This window comes from Osmerus mordax, chromosome 11 (assembly GCF_038355195.1).
Source record: "Osmerus mordax isolate fOsmMor3 chromosome 11, fOsmMor3.pri, whole genome shotgun sequence".
In the NCBI taxonomy this organism is placed as follows: domain Eukaryota; kingdom Metazoa; phylum Chordata; class Actinopteri; order Osmeriformes; family Osmeridae; genus Osmerus; species Osmerus mordax.
Window position 1 is genome coordinate 17,551,164 of NC_090060.1, and position 21,667 is coordinate 17,572,830.

The following is a 21,667-nucleotide window of genomic DNA, read 5'->3' on the forward strand; positions in this document are numbered from 1 at the left end:
TGGCATGAGGTGTAATGTGTTCTGAAAGAAAAGAAACAATGTAATCAACTCAAGTTGAACTTATTGAATATAGTTTATTTATTTTCAAGGCTCTCTGTGTCTGTGTGGTTATTACTACAACTACTACTGGGGGGGATTTTAAGGAATTGTATAGCGGGACGAGTTATCCCTTCAGCGTGATAGTGTTGAAATGCACGAGTCTCAAGGTGAATGCGTGAGACTAGAGAGTGTCAAATAATAGTGTCACAAAATGTAATTTAAAAAAATCTGAGTTTGACACTAAACCATGAACACACCTTGGTGAAATTACATGAAATTGTACACTCTAGTTCATCATATTTTATTAGAACACAAAGAAAGTGGAGCTGAATAAAGTCAAGATATATTTTCAAATGTACACAAGTACAATAATGGAGTATGCTTCCAAAGTATTTGATTTTGAAAATACCATTAGAAACAAATACAATGGTATTGGGTTAGTGTAAATGTACAGTATACACAGGCATTTCATTTTTTACCACAGAACTACATGACTTCAGATACTGTGATACATTAAGAACACCATGCTAGCCAGTCTAATTCACTCTCATATTGATCTTGTAAAGGTCGTAAAAACAGTTGTAAAAACACACCCAATGTGCTGTTGTACTGTTCCAGATAGAGGTGCTACCATCTCTAACGACTGTGCTGTTCTACTGTTACAGATAGAGGTGCTACCATCTCTAATGACTGTGCTGTTGTACTGTTCCAGATAGAGGTGCTACCATCTCTAACGACTGTGCTGTTGTACTGTTCCAGATAGAGGTGCTACCATCTCTAATGACTGTGCTGTTCTACTGTTCCAGAGGCCTTCACTGGTAAGATCCTCAGAGGGTGGAGAGTGCAGTAAGTCTCAATGTATGGAAAGACTCTCTCAGTGAAGGTGTGTGTGAGTGTGTGTAGGAGTGTGTTTCTATCAGGGTCAGAGAATGACAGCTTTCCTCTGTCCCAGTCCAGATGCACTCTGATCCTCTGGGGGTTCTGTCTCACTGTGAGAGCAGTGACTGGCCCTGATGAGGATCCTGCTGTGTATTCACCCTTGTTGAAAACGATTCTCCAGCGTTCACCCTGTTTGTCTCCCTTCCTCTGGACAGACTCTGCTAACACACCCAGGAGCCAGAATGTACTGTCTCCCACCTCAACATCCCAGCTGTGTGTCCCTGAGTTAAAGCCCTCAGAGCTCAGGACACGTCTATAGTAATCAAACCTCTCTGGGTTGTCAGGAAGCTGCTGTCTCGTCTGACTGAATCTCATACTGGTCAGATCCTCAGACAGGATGAGGCGTGGGTGGGCAGTGTTGGGGTCCAGAGTCACAGGAGCTGAGGAGAGAGATCAGGTTTGTGTTGATGCAGTGTTTGATGTTTACACCCTCACCCACCAGTAGGTGACACCACGACAAACCCAGTAATGATTACATATCATGTATGTATGTCGGGGGTTTTCTACATGTATGTATCCTGTTGTATTTAACATCCTGATATTTAGTAGAGCAGTTCATTTGATTAAGCAACAATGGTAATGTACAGTAGCCTGCCCCGTAGTGTTAAGGATATGATCATGATAAGACAGATCATGATCAGCAATGCAGGAGACTGTAAGATGATCAAATACTCACTGTATGTGACAATGTCCTGGATCTTATCCCAGACTCTGAAGGTCAGGTTGCACAGGTGTTTGGCCACGTCTATCAGCGCTCCCGAGACCAGCTGTGGATCCGGCAGAGTGGACTGGGCTCTAGAAGAACATTCTGGAGTCAGAGCTGCTGTGGGGTTGGGTTCACAACCACAGACAAGAGAGAGACAGGAGGCAGGTCACTTACCTCTTCACTGTGTCCTTGTAGTTCTGTGGAGATACAGAAGATGAAGTTAGACACTCATAAACACACTCAGCCAGCCGTTCCATATGAACATAGAGAGATCAGTCCTGACCTGCAGGAATGAGATGTCTTCAGCTCTCAGCTCCTCCTCTATGGCTCTGATTGTGTGTGAAAGTGTTGATATCTCTCTGTTCAGCCCCTCAATCTTCTCCTTCATCACCTGACTCTTCTGCTTCTCCTCCTTCCTCAGTGCAGCTATCCTGGCATCCTCTTCCTCTTGTAACAACTGGTGAAGCTTCTGAAACTCCTCCTTAATCTGGCTCTCTGTGTGCTGGGTCTGGATCTGCAGACATGGAGGTTCATACAGGGTCTAGGTGACCTGATTTCTTAATGTCAAAACAATATTGTATTATTTAGGTACTCAACATATTTACCTTAATGTGTTGTGCTGTTTGATCACAGGTTTGTTTAACTTTATTAAAGACCTCCAGCTTCTCCTGTAAGGACTTGAGAGCAGGCTGGAGTTTCTCCTGGAATTAAACAAAACATGTTTGAAGGAAAGTTGTTGATCCTCTCATTTGACCCAGCTGGATCTGAGATGTGTCTGTCTGACAAAAACAGTTATGACTCAAATTCTTACATCCAGTATATCACATATCTGGCACCAAGTCATCATACCTTGTGATCCTGTGCAGCTTCATCTATGGGTCGGAATCTGTGGTTGGAGTGTAGTTTAGAGTCCCGACACACAACACACACTGGCTGTTTATCATCCAGACAGTAGAGCTTGAGTTTCTCCCTGTGCAGACTGCAGAGCACCTCAGACCCTGCTGAAGCTCTCTGAAGTCTCTGCTGTAAGAAGGACTCACACAGGTTCTTCAGAGCCAGGTTACATGGTGGCTCTGGTCTGGAAGATCTTTTCCTACAGACCGGACATTCCCGTGATTCTCTGTGTTTCCAGTATTCCTCCAGACAGGCTTTACAGAAGCTGTGGCTACATCGCAGGACGACAGGGTTTGTAAAGATGTCACAGCACACAGGACAGGAGAGATCCTCCTCTGGGAGATACGAGCTGGACGCCATTTTGTCACCCAGTCACACCCTCTGTCTGGATTTTACTTTCACTTTTGCGTTTTACTCTTCTAAACTTCCTCTGGTTCAGTCAGCAGTGAGTTAAAGTCTCTGTTGATGACAGTACTCCTCTTGTGGTTGAGTTAAAGGCTGTATCTCTTTCTTCTCAGTGTGAGTTGTAATTTACTCCAGTTTTCTCTCAGAGCAGAACGGTGACTCCGAACCTGAGAACAGAGAAACACTGAACTCTACTTCCTGGATTCTGACAGGTGAGTCAGCTAGTGGGTGGGGCTTCATATATCAGGAAGTAAACTGTACCGGTGTGTACTGGAGGAAGGGCAGGGTGAGTGACAGGTGATCTCATTCTCCTCAGAAGAAATTCAACAATACGTCTTTTATTGATGTTTCATGAGCAGAATTGATCCCATTAAACACTCTCCTCTTCCCCTCTGTGAGTGTGTTGCTGTGATCATTGTGACCAAATAGTGGTTCTAGTAAGGCTAACAGTTGGTTGTGGTGGTTAATGGAAACTCAAACCAGACCTTACAAGACCAGGAAATAAACGTTATGAACAATCCTGAAATGTAGGATTCTACCACTGTGCTACTGCACGCTAGTGGCTTTAGAGTCCAGAGTTGTTCCAGCTTCATCGTGTCTAATGCTCATGCTCTGGGAGGGGCCTGGAAACACACCCAGGGTTACACCCCTGTTCTCCTGTAGTTTGCCTGTCCACCACTATAGGGTGCTGTTGCCACTAGAGAAGAGCTGGCGACAGGAACATCTCACCTCTTCCAAAGTACTTATTTTTTGTACACAGTACTAGAGCAAACACGATAAATCTATCTAGTTCTCACCTTGTTGAGTGAACACGGTAAATCTAACTAGTTCTCACCTTGCAGTGTCTCCTGTTCTGAGGCTGTATGTGTGTGCAGTACCGGTCCTAGCACATTTGGCGCCCTAGGCAAGATTTATCACCCCCCCCCCCCCCCCCCCCCCCCCCCCCGGGGGTGCCGCCCCCCCCAACCACAACACGGACATATGACATGGCGCGGTTGGCGCCCTTTGCTGGTTGTGCGGGAGGGTTAATTAATGGATGCACTTCGGAAAATGCTGCCCCCATCTTCATGCCGCCCTAGGCGGCTGCCTATGTCGCCTATAGGAAGGACCGGCCCTGTGTGTGTGCTCTGTGGACTGCCACTGTTAGCTACTATTAGCTTTACAAGCTTGATGTTAAATGTTAAAGTTTTGAGACATAAGTAAAATAAAGTAAGCTTTTGATTTGTAGGATTTTGAAAACATTTATGGCTGTTTGACAAACATGTATAGCATTTTTACCACTGTGATAAATTATTACTACTGTTAGTCATAATATGAAGAGAGAAATTGGTCTGTTTGACTGTTCTGACTAGAGGTGGTACCAGCTCTGTAGTGTGATGTGCTGTTCTACTGTTAAAGAGGCCTTCACTGGTAAGATCCTCAGAGGGTGGAGAGTGCAGTAAGTCTCAATGTATGGAAAGACTCTCTCAGTGAAGGTGTGTGTGAGTGTGTGTAGGAGTGTGTTTCTATCAGGGTCAGAATATGACAGCTTTCCTCTGTCCCAGTCCAGCTGCACTCTGATCCTCTGGGGGTTCTGTCTCACTGTGAGAACAGTGTCTCCTGCTCTGTATGCACCTCTGTACAAGAAGATTCCCCAGCGTCCATCCTCCACAACCCCCTTCCTCAGGACGGACTCTGCTAACACACCCAGGTACCAGTATGTACTGTCTCCAACCTCAACATCCCAGCTGTGTGTCCAGAGTTAAAGCCCTCAGAGCCCAGGACACGTCTACAGTGATCAAACCTCTTTGGGTTGGACCTGCCTCCATCGTGGGATCGACACTTCGCATATTGTGGTCAGAAGTTTTTTTTATTTTTTATAATCTATACAAGGTCAAATATTTTGAGTGTCAGCAGTTTAATATGGTAGATATTTCCCCAGGCCTGTCAGCAAGTGGGGGGAATCAGTCTATGGGTGGAATGGTATGAATATCATGCCAGGATTCAAAACTGTTCAAAAAGTTGGTTAAATATTTATAATCTGGAAAAAAAAGTTTTGAAAAGGTTGTAAAAGGTTTTGAAAACGAAAAAAGGTTTTGAAAGCTCAATAGCAAGTTTAGGCAAAGTTTTACATTATAAGATCGAAATTAACATTAACTTTACATGTCCTGTACCATGATGTCTGCTGTGGTCGGTTCAATCCAACTCTGTCGATATTTGTGATAATAATAATAATAACAAAACAATTTGTGATTTGTGATACTTTCCTGTAACTATGTCTCTTTTTCTCAGGGCTGTCTGTCAGCCTGGACTGAGGCATTGTGGGTAGGGATGCATGACCTGATAGAATCTAGTCGGCACGGTAACGGCATGGCCAACTGTAAACTATTTGCATGGGTAGCTAATGAAACTTGCCTGTCCTGTCTGCTGTGTATTCACTTCCTGTGAAGGCAGGAAACAGGAAGTCTGTGCTCGACTGTTTGTCCTTACACCCCCGCATTTGGTTGTCTGTTTTCCAGAGTGTGATATCACTGCGTGTTTGGTGCCTCTTAAGTCCTCCACTTTCTCACTCGCTGTTTGGGGCGGTGGGTTCGAAACCCCCCGGGTCTTGCTCTTAAATGTGTCCTCTGTGTGGTTTTATCTGTGATTCTTTCTCTCTGCCTGATATGTAGGGAAATAATGACACTTTAAAAGGATATGTGAAAGAAAATATTAATACACATGTATTTAATACTGTAATAAATTAATTTTAAGTAATATTTACTTACATTATAAAAGACAAAAAAAGTAGAGAAAAAAATAAGAATAATCCTGAAACATGTTTTGGGAGAATATGGCATGAGGTGTAATGTGTTCTGAAAGAAAAGAAACTATGTAATCAACTCAAGTTGAACTTATTGAATATAGTTTATTTATTTTCAAGGCTCTCTGTGTCTGTGTGGTTATTACTATAACTACTACGGGAGGGGAGGGGGTATTTTAAGGAATTACGGATTAATCAATCCATTATTGTATATAGCGGGACAAGTTATCCCTTCTCAGTTTGAGAAGTTGTTGAAATGCACGAGTCTCACGGCGAATGTGAATTTACGTAAGTAAATAACTGTTGTGAGTGAAGAGACCTTTGCGTTTTACAAATCTTTTTCATACCTGTATGCACATGATTCCAAAACAGCCATGTTTGTTACGTTGGATTATTATTTTGGATTATTTTGAAATGTCTTTAAAGAAAGTCACTGGTTCACTTGATTTAATTCAAGCGCTCTACAAGTCGTTCTGCTCTCAAGTTAATTTGACAGAAACATTTATGTTTGACAGTGTGATGGTTGACCTAAGAGAAGGATATACATAAGTCTTGATGTAGTTTAGAATGGTCAGTTTAGGACGTATATGGGAATGTGCTGCTTATATGAATATAAAGTGTCAAACTGTAGTGTCACAAAATGTAATGAGGAAAAAAATCAAGTTTGACACTAAACCATGAACACGCTTTGGTGAAATTACATGAAATTGTACACTCAATTCATCATATGTTATTAGAACACAAAGAAAGTGGAACTGAATAAAGTCAAGATTCAATTTCAAATGTACACAAGTACAATAATAGAGTAAGCTGCCGAAGCATTTGATTTTGAAAATACCAGTAGAAACAAATACAATGGTATTGGGATGGTGTAAATGTACAGTATAATAATAATAATACTTTATTTAAATAGAACATTTCATACAAGAATTGCAACTCAAAGTGCTTTAAATTAAACAAAAACAATATTATAAGTAATAAAAATAATAAAACCCTTCGGAAAACAGGCCGCAGTCTTTGCGGTAATCCAGAACACACAAGGTCAGGCCTTTTGCAGAGCAGTCCAGAACCTATGTTGCTCAAGATTTTCGATTACAAACTGCAGTCTTTGCGATATCTCGAGCCACAGTCTTTGCGGTATCTCGAGCCAGTCTTTGTGGTTTCCCAAAATAAATAAAATGTAACACAATCAATAAAAACAATAATACAAGTCAAAACACAACCCGCAATCTTTGCGGGAATCCAAAAAATCTATAAAAACAATAATACAAATAAATATAGCTGCAAGCAGCGATGCGGGTTCCTCCGCAAAATATTATAAAAATGTACGTTGTAGAAGTTCAAGAGTTGGACAACAATAAAGCAAAATTACTTCATGTTTGACCAACAACAACAGGCTGAATGGATATTCAAACTCAAGAGCATAAGGTTGCAAGTCAGCTTCTCTGCTACACATCAACTGTTGAGAGTTTATGAATAGCCATATTGTCTTGTACTTTTCCTATAAAAACGGGACAACGGGATGACTGGGTTGCTGCTGTAAAGAACAGCTTACTGGTAGTGCTTTAAAAAGGTTGTTTGGGGTGCCATAAGGGAATTTCAAGCCTATATAAAGACATAAATTCTACACATCAGTAACACATTGAAAGTCAATTGGACCTTTGGTTTAAGAGGAGATTAATTTGGAAGGTTTTCCCAAGTTTTCACTGTACAGGAAAATCCATCATAGCAGACCTTATGGGTCCTTGAGGCTTTTTTGTTCCACATGAAAAATGAGGCATGCACACCAAGTTTCAGAAGAATTGGTTTTATGGGGTGGAAATGCCATCACTTTGAAAATGTGACTTTTGCAGTCGCAGATCACAGTATACACAGGCATTTCATTTTTACCACAGAACTACATGACTTCGGACTTCAGATACTGTGATAAATTAAGAACACCATGCTAGCCAGTCAAATTCACTCTCATATGGATTGTTGTTCTTTGTATCTATGTTAGAGGTTTCCTTTAAGACAGGAAGGTTGTAAAAACACACCCGATGTGCAGTTATACTGTTCCAGATAGAGGTGCTACCATCTCTAACGACTGTGCTGTTCTACTGTTACAGAGGCCTTCACTGGTAAGATCCTCAGAGGGTGGGGAGTGCTGCGATGACCAATGAATGGAAACACTCTCTCAGTGAAGGTGTGTGTGAGTGTGTGTAGGAGTGTGTTTCTATCAGGGTCAGAGAATGACAGCTTTCCTCCGTCCCAGTCCAGCTGCACTCTGATCCTCTGGGGGTTCTGTCCCACTGTGAGAGCAGTGACTGACCCTGATGAGGATACTGCTATGTATTTACCCTTGTGGAAAACGATTCTCCAGAATCCACCCGGTTTGTTTCCCTTCCTCTGTACAGACTCTGGTACCACACCCAGGTACCAGCACGTACTGTCTCCCACCTGAACATCCCAGCTGTGTGTCCCTGAGTTAAAGCCCTCAGAGCTCAGGACACGTCTATAGTAATCAAACCTCTCTGGGTTGTCAAGAAGCTGCTGTCTCGTCTGACTGAGTGTCACACTGGTCAGATCCTCAGACAGGATGAGGGCTGGGTAGGCAGTGTTTGGGTCCAGAGTCACAGGAGCTGAGGAGAGAGATCAGGTTTGTGTTGATGCAGTGTTTGATGTTTACACCCTCACCCACCAGGAGGTGACACCATGACAAACCCAGTAATGATTACATATCATGTATGTGGATGTTGGGGGTTTTCTACATGTATGTATCATGTTGTATTTAACTTAAGAAGCTGGTATTGGTGTGAGATTTGGTAGAGCAGTTCATTTTATAAACTCATTTACAGAATGTAGCCTGTACTGTAGTGTCAAGGATAGTCTATGGACAGATATGATCAGTAATGCAGGATACTGTAAGTACTATATTGAATATTACTACATGATCAAATACTCACTGTATGTGACAATGTCCTGCATCTTCTTCCAGACTCTGAAGGCCAGGTTGCACAGATGTTTGGCCATGTCTATCAGCGCTCCTGAGACCAGCTGTGGATCCGGCAGAGTGGACTGGGCTCTGGAAGAACATTCTGGAGTCAGAGCTGCTGTGGGGTTGGGTTCACAACCACAGACAAGAGAGAGACAGGAGGCAGGTCACTTGCCTTTTCACTGTGTCCTTGTAGTTCTGTGGAGACACAGAAGATCAAGTTAGTCACTCATAAACACACTCAGCCAGCCGTTCCATATGAACATAGAGAGATCAGTCCTGACCTGCAGGAATGAGATGTCTTCAACTCTCAGCTCCTCCTCTATGACTCTGATTGTGTCTGAAAGTGTTGATATCTCTCTGTCCAGCCCGTCAATCTTCTCCTTCATCACCTGACTCTTCTGCTTCTCCTCCTCCCTCAGTGCAGCTATCCTGGCCTCCTCTTCATCTTGTAGAAACTGGTGAAGCTTCTTAAACTCCTCCTTAATCTGCCTCTCTGTGTGCTGGGTCTGGATCTGGAGACATGGAGGTTCATACAGGGTCTAGGTGACCAGAGTTCTTAATGTCAAAACAGTGTCGTATTATAGTTACTCAACATATTTACCTTAATGTGTTGTGCTGTTTTATCACAGGTTTGTTTAACTTTAGTAAAGACCTTCAGCTTCTCCTGTAAGGACTTCAGAGCAGGCTGGAGTTCCTCCTGGAATGAAACAAAACATGTTTTAAAGAAAGTTGTTGATCCTCTCATTTGACTAGCTGGTTCTGAGATGGGTCTGTCAGTTGAGACTCAAATTCTTACATACAGTATATCACATATCAGTGTTTCCCCTAGGTTTACAGCTTTGGGGGGGCCTGCCGCCCGCCATGGAGACATGGTCGCCCGACCAATATAATGGTAGGGGAAACACTGCATATCTTAGACCAAGTCATCATACCTTGTAATCCTGTGCAGCTTCATCTATGGGTCTGAATCTGTGCTTGAGGTGTAGTTTAGTGTCCCGACACACAACACACACTGGCTGTTTATCATCCAGACAGTAGAGCTTGAATTTCTCCATGTGCAGACTGCAGAGCACCTCAGACCCTGCTGAAGCTCTCTGAAGTCTCTGCTGTAAGAAGGACTCACACAGGTTCTTCAGAGCCAGGTTACATGGTGGCTCTGGTCTGGAAGATCTTTTCCTACAGACCGGACATTCCCGTGATTCTCTGTGTGTCCAGTATTCCTCCAGACAGGCTTTACAGAAGCTGTGGCTACATCGCAGGAGGACAGGGTTTGAAAAGATGTCACAGCACACAGGACAGGAGAGATCCTCCACTGGGAGATACGAGCTGGACGCCATTTTGTCACCCAGTTACACCCTCCTGTGGAACGTAGTCTGAAGTTTACTTTCACTTTTGAGTTTTACTCTTCTAAACTTCCTCTGGTTCAGTCAGCAGTGAGTTAAAGTCTCTGTTGATGACAGTCCTCCTCTTGTGGTTGAGTAAAGACAGTATCTTTTTCTTCTCAGTGTGAGTTGTAATTTAGTCCAGTTTTCTCTCAGAGCAGAATGGTGAATCTCAGAACCTGTTAGTGAGCAAAGAAACACTGAACTCTACTTTCTGGATTCTGACAGGTGAGTCAGCTAGTGGGCGGGGCTTCATATACCAGGAAGTAAACTGTACCGGTGTGTACTGGAGGAAGGGCAGGATGAGTGACAGTTGATCTCATTCTCCTCAGAAGAAATTCAACAATACATCTTTTATTGATGTTTCATGAGCATGATGTTTCATGATCCCATTTAGGCACACTCCCCCCCCCCCCCCTCTGAGTGTGTGAGTGTGTTGTCAGTGTGTTGCTTTGAAAAATATTTAAAAGTTTTGAGACTTAAATAAGTAAAATAAAGTAAGCCTTAGATTTGTACGATTTTGAAAACCTTTATGGCTGTTTGGCTAACATGTATAGCCTTTTTACCACTGTGATAAATTACTAAGACTGTTAGTCATAATATGAAGAGGGAAATTAGTCTGTTTGACTGTTCTGACTAGTGGAGTAACCACTCAGGTACTGTGCTGTGCTATTCTTCTGTTACAGAGGCTTTTTGTTGAAATTAAGTTTCTTTTTACAGTATGAACATACAAACACCAGTTTTCAGATCACAATTTACATAGTAAGAAAACCTTTTTCTTTCGAAACTTCTTTTTCGGTTTCAAAACTTTTTACGACCTTTCACCTACCTTACTTACCTTTCACTTACCTGACGACCTATTTTACGAAACTTTTCTTTTCGGATTAGAATAGTTTTACGATCTTTCGAAACGTTCCCATTTTATCCCAATGGGAGAGGGAATTACCAATGGGTGCAATACATAGTACGACCTGCAAGGGGCAGCAGTGAGGTTTGATACTCCGAGCTTTCAGCGAACTCCAGAGGACGAATAAGAAAAACCGGCATTCTTGAGCTGCGTTCCAATCTAAAAAGTCGTAACTTTCTTCCGCTCCATTTTATTCGTAGATCTGATGTGACTGCATTTGGAAGTGGCTTTTGTTACGTGGTTCTTACCCTCACATTATATCGTTGTTTACTTGTACGTCACAGTGTCGGATATGTCAGTGACGGAGAGGAGACAAGACCGGGAACTATTTCTAGAATAGAGCGCAGCCTTACAAATCAAAGATGGCGGCCCCCTTGCTAGTGAGTTCACCTGTGGTTATCGTTTTGGACAAGTACTGTTCTCTCTGGACATGGTATATTGCCACCGACATGCAAATTACAAATATTAGTATCTATACAGTCACGGAGTTGCCTGGGCTTAAATCTAGAGCAAAGTCCACGATTTACTAGCTAGACATTAGTCAATCCAGCTAGCACTGGGCTAGCTAGCCTATCTAACCCAGACATTCCTGGTGGAAGGGTGTGAAATCCAAATATTTCTGACAAACATAGTTGTGTTCTGGAATAAACTTGCTATGCCAGTAATGATACATATTATCCTCCTACGAAGGCGGCTAACGTGTGTGTGATGTCTGTATCTCTGGGGAGTCAGATGGCTGAGCGGTTAGGGAGTCGGGCTGTTAATCAGAAGGTTGTTAGTTCGTTGTTAGTTCGATTCAGAAGGTTACCGGTTCGATTCCCGGCCGTGCTATATAACGTTGTGCCCTTGCACTTCACCCTACTTGCCTCGGGGAAATGTCCCTGTACTTACTGTAAGTCGCTCTGGATAAGAGCGTCTGCTAAATGACTAAATGTAATTTTTGCGTAGTCTCTATCTTACGGTGTTTTCGGTGCGTTTGTCAGTTGGTCCAGCGACACTGCCGGCTGTCGTACCTCTCGGTAGCCGGGCGATGCTTGAGTTCCTCCGGGCTAGCCCCCCCACGCCCCGTGCACACCAGAGTCCTCCTCTACCTGGCCCAGCGTTTCCATGATGTCGAGAAGTTCCTCACCTGGACTTCTGGGTTGAAGAAATGGAGATTGAAGAAGAAGAATGCGTACGTCGTCTGACAGTAGCACTAGTAGTTGCGTTTATATATCAAAGTGCTTTATTTATGAAGTGCACAATATAACTCAAGGTAGCAGCTATGTAGTAGGCATAAAAATAGATACAATTATTCTAAAATTGTTTGTGCAGGTTCTATGGCTACACCCAGGTGAACTACGGTGACAACATAGCGACAGCCTACTACGTCCTCTGTCTTGGAGGAGGCGTCAGGTGAGGGGCCAGCCGGTCACCACTTCCTGTCATCGTAACTATCTACTTCCTGGTCTGGCTTGGTTGGGCTTTCACACTAGGACATGAGCAGGACCAGACAGGTTAACTCTGTGTGTGTGCCTGTGTGTGTGTGTGTGTTGGGGGCTGCCAGGTATGCAGGCCAGTCACAGTGGTTCCGCTCAGACCGTAGAGGCAGGTTCACCTGGGACTTCATGAACCACAAGGACTCACCTGTGGAGGAGGTGGACGCCAGCAACACTGTGATTGACTACTCGGGTCTGGAGAACCTGGGTATGTACAAGCACCTGAGCTCCTCGTGGAGGGGCATAGGAGCATCCCTTCACACTGTCTGTTTGGGCCTGACTAGCCGTAAGATTTTCAAATTGAACAACCAAGAAGTCTAAAAGTTGGAGGAAGGGAAGATTCATCTTTGCTGTGTGTTTTTTGCTTTTTTCCCTGACACTGCTCCCCCTTCCTTCCTTCCTTCTTCCCCCTCCCCTCCATCCCTCCCCTGTCCCCCATTCTTCCCCCCTGCCCCTTCCTCCCTCCTCCCTCCCTCCTCCCCCAGTGAGGCAGCGAGGGCTGCGCTCTCTCTCTCTGCGGGGCTGTGAGGAGGTGGATGACTGGTTCCTGTCCAGGCTCCATGTGTTCCAGGACTCCCTGGAGGAGCTGGACATCTCCCACTGCCCCCTGATCACCGCGGGGGGCCTGGCCGCCCTGGGCAACCTCAGGTAGGCCCGCTCAGACACACAGCCCTGTCTGGTACACAAGTAAATATCCCGTAACAGTTGTTGGTTTCTGGGCAGCAGTGTGTTATTATAACCCAGCTATAAGTCTCTCCTTAACTTGGTTCAACTGATTTACATGTGTGACCCTCTCTGTGTGTCCCTGCATGTGTGTGTGTCCATGCGTGTTTGTGTGCCAGGAATCTGCATCGTCTAGACGTGTCATCGCTCCCCAGGCTCCAGAGCCCCGGCCTGGTGGTGATCCTGCTGGAGGAGATGCTGCCCCACTGTCACGTCACTGCTGCTGGGTACGACCACCACCGCCTGGCCCTGGAGCCCCTGGAGGACCAGGGAGAGGAGCTGGGGAGAGGCTGAGCTAGGGAGGGCTGGGGTGAGGGAGAGAGGCTGAGCTAGGGAGGGCTGGGGTGAGGGAGAGGAGTGTGTGGTGATAAGGAAGAGTTGCCCAGGCTCCTGGTGAGGGGGCTGGGGGGCCGGACCTACAGACAGACTAACAGGGGGAACCAGAGCTGTTAAACCCCCCCACACCTCAGGACCAGGAGCAGGCTGGAGCCTGGATGAGACCCCACCGGGACCTCGTACAGACTGGGCCTCGTACAGACTGGGCCTCGTACAGACTGGGCCTCGTACAGACTGGGCCTCGTACAGACTGGGCCTCGTACAGACTGGGCCTCGTACAGACTGGGCCTGGCTTGCTCTGGCTGACTGAATGACAGTTGAGACTGATGCGAGACATAAATGTAAAAAAAAATATATATATTTGTTGAGTAAATTAATGACAAAGGATTGATTGGTAGTCGGATCCCTTCTCTTCCAAGAACACAATTCGCTGTAGTATGTACATGATGTGTATTTTGTGTACATAGTCTATTGATTGTGATCAATAAAATATGAATATGAACAGTATATAAATGTGTTTTTGATCCTGTGTAACACATGGCAAAGCAGACAAGGAGAAGTCTAGCCTTATAAATGCATTTTAAAACAGGTGTGAAATCGTATTAACAGGGTGACGCAAATCCAATAATCCGTTGTGGGAAGAAACTGTCGCCAGACCTCAGATGTGACTGTTGCGGCCAGCTGAAGGAAATGAAGCACTGGTCTTCCACAGAAAAGGTAGTGTCCTACAAATGAGCCTTGCTAGAATGTTGTGCAACTTTCAAAAGCAATGGTATTTTGATACTGTTTTATAGGACTCGACTAGGTAAGGGCAGGTATGATAAAGCTTTTTTGGGTCACTTATGAGGTGCTCTGGTTGAAATGTTGTTATTTAATTAACTTTTGACACGTTGTTTGGGCTTCTTGTCCACTCTTGTATTTCTGTATTTGCTATCGTAATTTGAAATTATAGCTAGCTAGAACAAAATAGTCACCGTAGACAAGAAGGAAGGAATATTGCAACACCAACGAGCTACACGGAACCATTTAGAGACGGACAACAACAAAAGGACGAACCTGACAGCTCTGCATTTTTTTTACGGAAGCAAAGGAACTAGCGAACTACAGAAATATAAATCCGTAATCAACTCGTCTGTGGAAGGTTCAAGTAGACGTTTAGATGTCTGATGCACCAGGTTCGTTTAATGACATTGTTTTGTAAATCGGGCGCTATTATTCAAAGTCCGTCGTAGTGATGATAATCAGTTCATCTACATTTCTCGAGGAAACATCCACGGCGTGAATGTCCGTATGGCTAGTTAGCTTAGCTAGTGTAGGGACATCACCTGTGAACAGAGCTGTGACAGATGTGTTTTGTTTTTTACGTTTCACAGAACATCTTAAAGAAGAGGAGGCGGACACCCCCGAACCAGAGGTATGGAACGGAGCTGTCCATGACGGCATCACAATAAACTGTAGTTACACATCACGTAGACAAGACTCCTTGTCTTGCTAACTGTAACACTATCCGTTAATGCGCTTGGTACCAATTGGTAACAACAGTTTCTTCAAATAACACCATCGTATTTATAACTGCAAGCTATAAGTCCGTACTAATACTCTGCTTTTTGTCTCTTCTAGAATCAGTCTGACTCTGATAGCAACGACGAGGGTGAAGCGTCAGGTGACACCGAGAGTGCGTGTTAACGAACCCGACGCTTTCTTACACAGTCAACAGAAACTGCCTAGTTATACTCTTGCTTTCCTAAATAGTCTAGATCTACATCTTGTGAAAAAAACCATCTAGCTCAATTACTAGCTATATTTGTATTCTCATCAGAATCAGCTATCACTCTCAATTCAACTTTATTTCTATTTCAATGTCTCTATATGTATATCAATTTCACTCATTCTTTTTTTATTTTTTTATTCTTCTTCTAGTGGATTTCCTGCGCAACTTGTTCTCTCACACCTTGGGCCTGGGCTCTGCAGAGAAGGTTCTAGATGATCTGACTCTGGAGGGAGTGGCTCGGTACATGCAGAGTGGCAAATGTGAGTCTCCCCGGGACAAGGGTTTCTGGGCCCCCTGGAGAATGTGTACTCCGGGCCTCAAAATCCTACAGGAGAGTACTGGGGTTCTGCTGGGCCCTGTCTGACCAGGGCCCCTAGACTCGTCCTAACCCCCCTCTCCCATGTTACGGCTACAGCAGAGGAGGGATTCATGTATAACCCAGCATATAGGCCATGTATGTGTCACAGCTGTCAGGCCTGAAGCACTTTCTCACACTCTGTTGAACACGCATAGCTTTCGGCTCACTTGTTTTGGAACCAGATTTAGCCCAGGTGGGTGGAGTTTCCCTGTATTAAACTGTTCCATTGGTCTAAACTAACATTTAATGTCTCTCCCCTCAGGCAAAAATATCATCTTCATGGTGGGGGCAGGGATCTCCACATGTGAGTTTCCCCTCCAATACTTCCCTGCTCTTCCTCTCCCTCCTTCTCCTCCTTCTCTTCTACCTCCACGTCCCCTCTTCCTCTTCTCCTCTTCCTTCCCTTCTTCTGCCTTCTCATTTCCCTCCTTATTCAAGTACATTCAAAGAGAGCTATTAGTATGTTTTACTGTCGTGTATTAAATATATCATAGACCGACTATGAATCTGACACCTGACCCCTGTGACCTTTCAGCGGCGGGCATCCCAGATTTCCGCTCTCCTGGGACTGGTCTCTATGCCAACCTGCAGAAATACAACCTGCCCTACCCCGAGGCCATCTTCCAGATCGACTACTTTAAGGTGTGCACTACCTGGACACGTGTGTGCTGTTGTGTACCGTGTAGTATGCACTGAGGACTGTGCACTACCTGGACACGTGTGTGCTGTTGTGTACCGTGTAGTATGCACTGAGGACTGTGCACTACCTGGACACGTGTGTGCTGTTGTGTACCGTGTAGTATGCACTGAGGAGTGTGCACTACCTGGACACCTGTGTGCTGTTGTGTACTGTGTAGTATGCACTGAGGAGGGTGCACTACCTGGACACGTGTGTGCTGTTGTGTACCGTGTAGTATGCACTGAGGAGTGTGCACTACCTGGACACGTGTGTGCTGTTGTGTACCGTGTAGTATGCACTGAGGAGTGTGCACTACCTGGACACGTGTGTGCTGTTGTGTACTGTGTAGTATGCACTGAGGAGTGTGCACTACCTGGACATGTGTGTACTGTGTAGTATGCACTGAGGAGTGGTTCATTCTAAACACAGAATTCTTCTTCATCCTCAGAAACATCCAGAACCTTTCTTTGCCCTGGCTAGAGAGCTCTATCCTGGACAGTTCAAGGTACGGTACATTCCCTGTGTGTGTGTGTGTGTGTGTGTGTGTGCTGGAGTGTGTGTGTGTGTGTGTGTGTGCTGGAGTGTGTTCCTCACTGCAGTGTTGTGTTTAGCCCACAGTGTGTCACTACTTTATCAAGCTCATGAAGGAGAAGGGCCTGCTGCAACGTTGCTATTCTCAGGTAAGAGACTCTCTCTCTCTCTCTCTCTCTCTCTCTCTCTCTCTCACATACCATTTTTTTCTCTGAAGGGGTAATTCTTTGGTTCTTTAAGCTTTTTGTCTGTATATTTTGGTCTGAGTTTCTGCATCAGCAGGAGTAAGCAGGTTCCATCATGTCCAGCTTGGTGTAACTGGTGGGTAACCGGCAGATGTGTGTGTGTGTGTGTCAGAACATCGACACCCTGGAGCGCGTGGCGGGGCTGGAGGGGGAGGACCTGATCGAGGCCCACGGAACCTTCTACACCTCCCACTGTGTCAGCTTCCTCTGCCGCAGAGAGTACAGCCTGGACTGGATGAAAGGTAGGGGTGTGTCGCACATGTGTGTGTGTGTGTGTGTGTGTGTGTATGTGTGCCTGCATATGTGTGTGTGTGTGTGTGTGTGTGTGCCTGCATATGTGTGTGTGCCTGCATATGTGTGTGTGTGTGTGTGTATGTGTGCCTGCATGTGTGTGTGTGTGTGTGTGTGTGTGTGTGCCTGCATATGTGTGTGTGTATGTGTGCCTGCATATGTGTGTGTGTGTGTGCGTGCGCGCGCACGTGCGTTTTGAATTCTCTGTACATTTACTTGAATGTCTAATAAACCCCCACCACCGTTCTGCAGAAAAAATCTTCTCAGATGAGATTCCTAAGTGTGACAAGTGCAGTGGTCTGGTGAAGCCAGGTGAGTCACCCTGTCTGCTGTACCTGCTGAGGGGTAATATCAAGCATGTTCTCTCCAGCACTCTCTCACCCTCCCTGCTCTCCCCTGCCTGCTCCCTCTGTCTAGACATCGTCTTCTTTGGAGAGAATCTTCCTGCAAGATTCTTCACCTCCATGAAGATGGTGAGAAGAGTTCTTTTTGTCTGTGTGTCGATGTGTATTTATGTTTGGGTGGCCTAAAAACCCTCCCTCCCTCTCCTCTCCTCCTCTCTCTCTCCTGGTAGGACTTCCCTCGGTGTGACCTCCTCATCGTCATGGGAACGTCTCTGCAAGTCCAGCCCTTCGCCTCCCTCGTTAGCAGGTGCTGGAGGGGAGGGCCTGTCTGCTGGATGGCTGGCTGGTTGGATGACTGGCTGGTTGGATGACTGGCTGGTTGGATGACTGGCTGGTTGGATGACTGGCTGGTTGGTTGGATGACTGTGTAACTGTGTGTCTAACTTGTCATTTCTAAGAAATCTATTTCCTAGCTAGCCATCTGCTCATCAAAACCACATCCTGCGTGTGTGTGTGTGTGTGTGTGTGCATGGTTTGCATGGGTGCAGGGTTCCAAAAAGCTGCCCAAGACTTCTCATCAACATGGAGAAGACTGGAGAGGTAGGATCTGGTGTCTTATGCACCCTGCTCCCCTGAGCCTTACCTATCCTCCACTTTCAGAAATATATCAAATATATCAATTGTGTGTCTCTGTGTGTCTGCAGTCTGACACTATGATGGGGATGCTGGGGTTTGGAGGAGGGATGGACTTCGACTCAGACAAGGCCTACAGGTGACTCCCCTCTCACTGTGCTGCTGTGTGGCTGTGTTGCTGTGCTGCTGTGTTGCTGTGTTGCTGTGTGGCTGTGCTGCTGTGTTGCTGTGCTGCTGTGTGGCTGTGCTGCTATGTGGCTGTGTGGCTGTGTGGCTGTGTGGCTGTGTGGCTGTGTGGCTGTGTGGCTGTGCTGCTGTGCTGCTGTGTTGCTGTGTTGCTGTGCTGCTGTGCTGCTGTGTTGCTGTGCTGCTGTGCTGCTGTGCTGCTGTGCTGCTGTGTGGCTGTGCTGCTGTGTTGCTGTGCTGCTGTGTTGCTGTGCTGCTGTGCTGCTGTGCTGCTGTGCTGCTGTGTTGCTGTGCTGCTGTGCTGCTGTGTGGCTGTGCTGCTGTGTGGCTGTGCTGCTGTGTGGCTGTGCTGCTGTGCTGCTGTGTTGCTGTGCTGCTGTGTGGCTGTGCTGCTGTGTGGCTGTGCTGCTGTGTGGCTGTGCTGCTGTGTGGCTGTGCTGCTGTGTTGCTGTGCTGCTGTGCTGGTATTAATGAGGAAAGAGGTCACATCCATACACATCAAAATGAGAGTGACTAATGACATTAGTCACTCTCTGGCATCTCTCTGCTTCTCACTCGATCTCTCTTTCGTTTTCTCTCTCTCTGTCTCTCTGTCTCCCACTCTCTCTCTCTGTCTCTCTGTCTCCCACTCTCTCTCTCTGTCTCTCTGTCTCCCACTCTCTCTCTCTCTCTGTCTCTCTGTCTCTGTCTCTCAGGGATGTAGCTCATATCAGCACCTGTGATGATGGCTGTCTGGCTCTGGCAGACTTTCTGGGATGGAAGGTAGGCTTCAGTCATGTTCCCTTGTTTCCACGGTTTCATGTATGATGTTTCCTGTTCCTGCCAACCTGACTCTCTCTCTCGCTCTCTCTCTGTCTCTCTCGCTCTCTCTCTGTCTCTCTCGCTCTCTCTCTGTCTCTCTCTGTCTCTCTCGCTCTCTCGCTCTCTCGCTCTCTCGCTCTCTCGCTCTCTCTCTCTCTCTCTCTCTCTCTCTGTCTCTCTCGCTCTCTCTCTGTCTCTCGCTCTCTCTCTCTCTCTCTCGCTCTCTCTCTGTCTCTCTCGCTCTCTCGCTCTCTCGCTCTCTCGCTCTCTCTCTCTCTCTCTCTCTCTCTGTCTCTCTCGCTCTCTCTCTGTCTCTCTCTCTCTCGCTCTCTCTCGCTCTCTCTCTCTCTCTCTCTCTAGGAGGAGCTTCAGGAGTTGGTGAAGAAGGAGCATGCCCGCATTGACAGCCAGGATAAGAAAGAGCAAGCCAATCAGAGCGTAGAAACCGCAGCCAAGGCTGACACAAAGAACACTGACAAGGCAGAGTAACCAATGAGATGCTTCGCTCCTCTAACAGCAACCAATGGCAAGCCAGGACAGGACTGTGACTGTCTCAATACACTCTCCCTCAACCGTGTTGTTTGTGTTCTAACGTGACCCTGTGTTTCACATCCTCCTTCCTGTCTATCTCTGCCCTGATCTACTGTGACGCCCCCCCAGAGTGGGCTGGTACACACCTTCCTCACCTTACAGTAGGAGGCCACCTGTGTGACCTCACACCTGTCTTGTGCTGTGAGTCTGGGGCTGGTGGGAGAGCGTGTGAGGAGCTCCTCAAACAGGAAGCGCAGGAGCAGGCGTCCTCTGGCAGCGAGACCAAACCCAAGAACACGTTCTGTACCTGCAGCTTCAGGGTTCCTCCAGACCAGGACCAGCTCTGCAGCGTGAGCCGCCGCAGTCACACACGGCTGTGTGTTGACGTCGGTAACGTTTGTTAACGTTCTGGAATGTTCTGTTGATTTGATCAGCACATAAACAGTTTCCTCAGGCCCCAGGCTCCAGGCCTCCTGCATGTTGCTGGCAGCTTCCTGACGCCCCACGCTACATCACATCACACAACCCCATCATGTTCACAGAGAGAGGACGAGGGAGAGACCTAGACGGCGAGTGAGAGAGAGAGAGAGAGAGAGAGAGCATCCTGATTGGTCTGTCTGTGCTGAGTAGACCAATCAGTTTTCTCCGTGGGCGGGATTTAGGGTCGACCTTCCTTTCTCTTTCATCCATCCGTTCAGTTTAGTGTACTGCTGCCCCCTGGTAGTAGAGTGATGTCATCAACACCTCAGGAGAGTCCTGGAGCCCTGCCTATAGGTCAGAACCACACAGGGTGGGATGTCTGTGATTGGCTCTCTGAAATTAGTTCTTACAGGGTGGGATGTCTGTGATTGGCCCTCTGAAGAGGTGCCACATTTGTTTTTAAATCTGCAAACATTCGACCATAGAACCTTTTTAATGATAAACTGACCTGTAATAATTATATTTTTTTCTGCTTATAATTTCTTTATATACATTGTTTCAATCAAATAATTCTTAAAACATTCTTTAATATATATGATAATATAAGAAAATCTGTTTTGCTGTCTTTCTGTCATGTCAATACTAGCATAGAAGTTGTAATGTTTTGAAACAGGATGTGATGCAACAACAAGAGGAAATGTGTTAAGGACAGTTTCTGCACTTTCCTCTTGACCAATTCAATTAGATAACAGTGTGACCCAACTTCCAAACAACACTAAATAAACTGAAGAATGACTTCTTGAAATCTGTCACTTGTGTGCATCTCCCCTACTTACACAAGATCAGATCAGACTGATTAATCCCAAAGAGCATTCTTGTGCCAGACATTTCTCGAAGGTTACAACTACATGACCCTGGTGTTCAACCAGACAACCATTTGCAGCCATGATGCATGAGGACAGACTGACATGCAGCCATGACACATGAAGACAGACTGACATGCAGCCATGATGAATGAAGACAGACTGACATACAGCCATGATGCATGAAGACAGACTGACAGACATTGCAGTTCAGACGAGCATGTTGCCTGTTCCTGCATCTCCCATCAGAGTGAACTGTGCCAGTCTCATTGTTTGGTTCTATCAGCAATCTCACAGACACATGAACTCTTATGTTTCACTCTGCAGACATGACTTCATTTTCAGTCTTTCGTTGGGTTCAGTCTTCCTCTGATGAAACTGTCTGTTTCTTCTTTCATTCTTTTTTATCTCGACTCTCACTCTCTCTCCAGTAGACGTATCAGATC

General features: G+C 45.8%; 4 protein-coding genes across 5 annotated transcripts; 2 read left to right on the top strand and 2 right to left on the bottom strand.

The window, feature by feature from the left end:
• Window positions 1-661: 661 nt before the first annotated feature.
• Window positions 662-4,373, bottom strand: LOC136951424 (E3 ubiquitin-protein ligase TRIM39-like). Its single transcript, XM_067245798.1, has 6 exons — window positions 2,534-4,373; window positions 2,290-2,385; window positions 1,968-2,198; window positions 1,859-1,881; window positions 1,655-1,773; window positions 662-1,358 (listed from the first exon to the last, which is right to left on the bottom strand). Exons 1-6 carry the CDS (start codon window positions 2,936-2,938, stop codon window positions 817-819), a joined length of 1,416 nt encoding a protein of 471 aa, XP_067101899.1. The 5' UTR covers window positions 2,939-4,373; the 3' UTR covers window positions 662-816.
• Window positions 3,038-10,300, bottom strand: LOC136951425 (E3 ubiquitin-protein ligase TRIM35-like). 2 transcript variants are annotated; one of them, XM_067245801.1, is made up of 7 exons: window positions 9,675-10,300; window positions 9,344-9,439; window positions 9,024-9,254; window positions 8,915-8,937; window positions 8,711-8,829; window positions 8,205-8,386; window positions 3,038-3,150 (listed from the first exon to the last, which is right to left on the bottom strand). In XM_067245801.1, exons 1-7 carry the CDS (start codon window positions 10,077-10,079, stop codon window positions 3,070-3,072), a joined length of 1,137 nt encoding a protein of 378 aa, XP_067101902.1. In that variant the 5' UTR covers window positions 10,080-10,300; the 3' UTR covers window positions 3,038-3,069. The 2 variants fall into 2 exon arrangements, with proteins under 2 accessions (XP_067101902.1, XP_067101900.1); XM_067245799.1 differs by lacking the exon at window positions 3,038-3,150 and having other exon boundaries at window positions 7,020-8,386.
• An 890-nt stretch (window positions 10,301-11,190) lies between these two features.
• On the top strand, window positions 11,191-13,551 carry dmac2 (distal membrane arm assembly component 2). The gene is made up of 6 exons (XM_067245803.1): window positions 11,191-11,411; window positions 12,015-12,205; window positions 12,346-12,426; window positions 12,578-12,717; window positions 12,995-13,157; window positions 13,352-13,551. The coding sequence occupies exons 1-6, from the start codon at window positions 11,394-11,396 to the stop codon at window positions 13,524-13,526; spliced, it is 768 nt and encodes a 255-aa protein (XP_067101904.1). The 5' UTR covers window positions 11,191-11,393; the 3' UTR covers window positions 13,527-13,551.
• A 1,060-nt stretch (window positions 13,552-14,611) lies between these two features.
• sirt2 (sirtuin 2 (silent mating type information regulation 2, homolog) 2 (S. cerevisiae)) lies at window positions 14,612-21,148 on the top strand. The gene is made up of 16 exons (XM_067245802.1): window positions 14,612-14,743; window positions 14,942-14,982; window positions 15,189-15,243; window positions 15,489-15,599; window positions 15,960-16,001; window positions 16,233-16,339; window positions 16,825-16,881; window positions 16,988-17,056; window positions 17,265-17,394; window positions 17,696-17,755; window positions 17,861-17,916; window positions 18,018-18,094; window positions 18,336-18,387; window positions 18,492-18,559; window positions 19,302-19,368; window positions 19,768-21,148. Exons 1-16 carry the CDS (start codon window positions 14,728-14,730, stop codon window positions 19,894-19,896), a joined length of 1,137 nt encoding a protein of 378 aa, XP_067101903.1. The 5' UTR covers window positions 14,612-14,727; the 3' UTR covers window positions 19,897-21,148.
• Window positions 21,149-21,667: the final 519 nt, after the last annotated feature.

Coding starts and splice junctions, on each gene's coding strand:
- LOC136951424 (XM_067245798.1), bottom strand. CDS start 2,938: ATGGCGTCCAGCTCGTATCTCCCAGAGGAGGATCTCTCCTGTCCTGTG. Junction 1,882..1,967: donor AAGACATCTCATTCCTGCAG/GTCAGGACTGAT, acceptor GTATCTCCACAG/AACTACAAGGACACAGTGAA. Junction 1,774..1,858: donor TACAAGGACACAGTGAAGAG/GTAAGTGACCTG, acceptor ATGTTCTTCTAG/AGCCCAGTCCACTCTGCCGG.
- LOC136951425 (XM_067245799.1), bottom strand. CDS start 10,079: ATGGCGTCCAGCTCGTATCTCCCAGTGGAGGATCTCTCCTGTCCTGTG. Junction 9,255..9,343: donor AAACAGCACAACACATTAAG/GTAAATATGTTG, acceptor CCATGTCTCCAG/ATCCAGACCCAGCACACAGA. Junction 8,938..9,023: donor AAGACATCTCATTCCTGCAG/GTCAGGACTGAT, acceptor GTGTCTCCACAG/AACTACAAGGACACAGTGAA.
- dmac2 (XM_067245803.1), top strand. Junction 12,718..12,994: donor CTCGGGTCTGGAGAACCTGG/GTATGTACAAGC, acceptor CTCCTCCCCCAG/TGAGGCAGCGAGGGCTGCGC. Junction 13,158..13,351: donor GCCGCCCTGGGCAACCTCAG/GTAGGCCCGCTC, acceptor TTTGTGTGCCAG/GAATCTGCATCGTCTAGACG.
- sirt2 (XM_067245802.1), top strand. Junction 16,340..16,824: donor TCCAGATCGACTACTTTAAG/GTGTGCACTACC, acceptor CTTCATCCTCAG/AAACATCCAGAACCTTTCTT. Junction 19,369..19,767: donor CAGACTTTCTGGGATGGAAG/GTAGGCTTCAGT, acceptor CTCTCTCTCTAG/GAGGAGCTTCAGGAGTTGGT.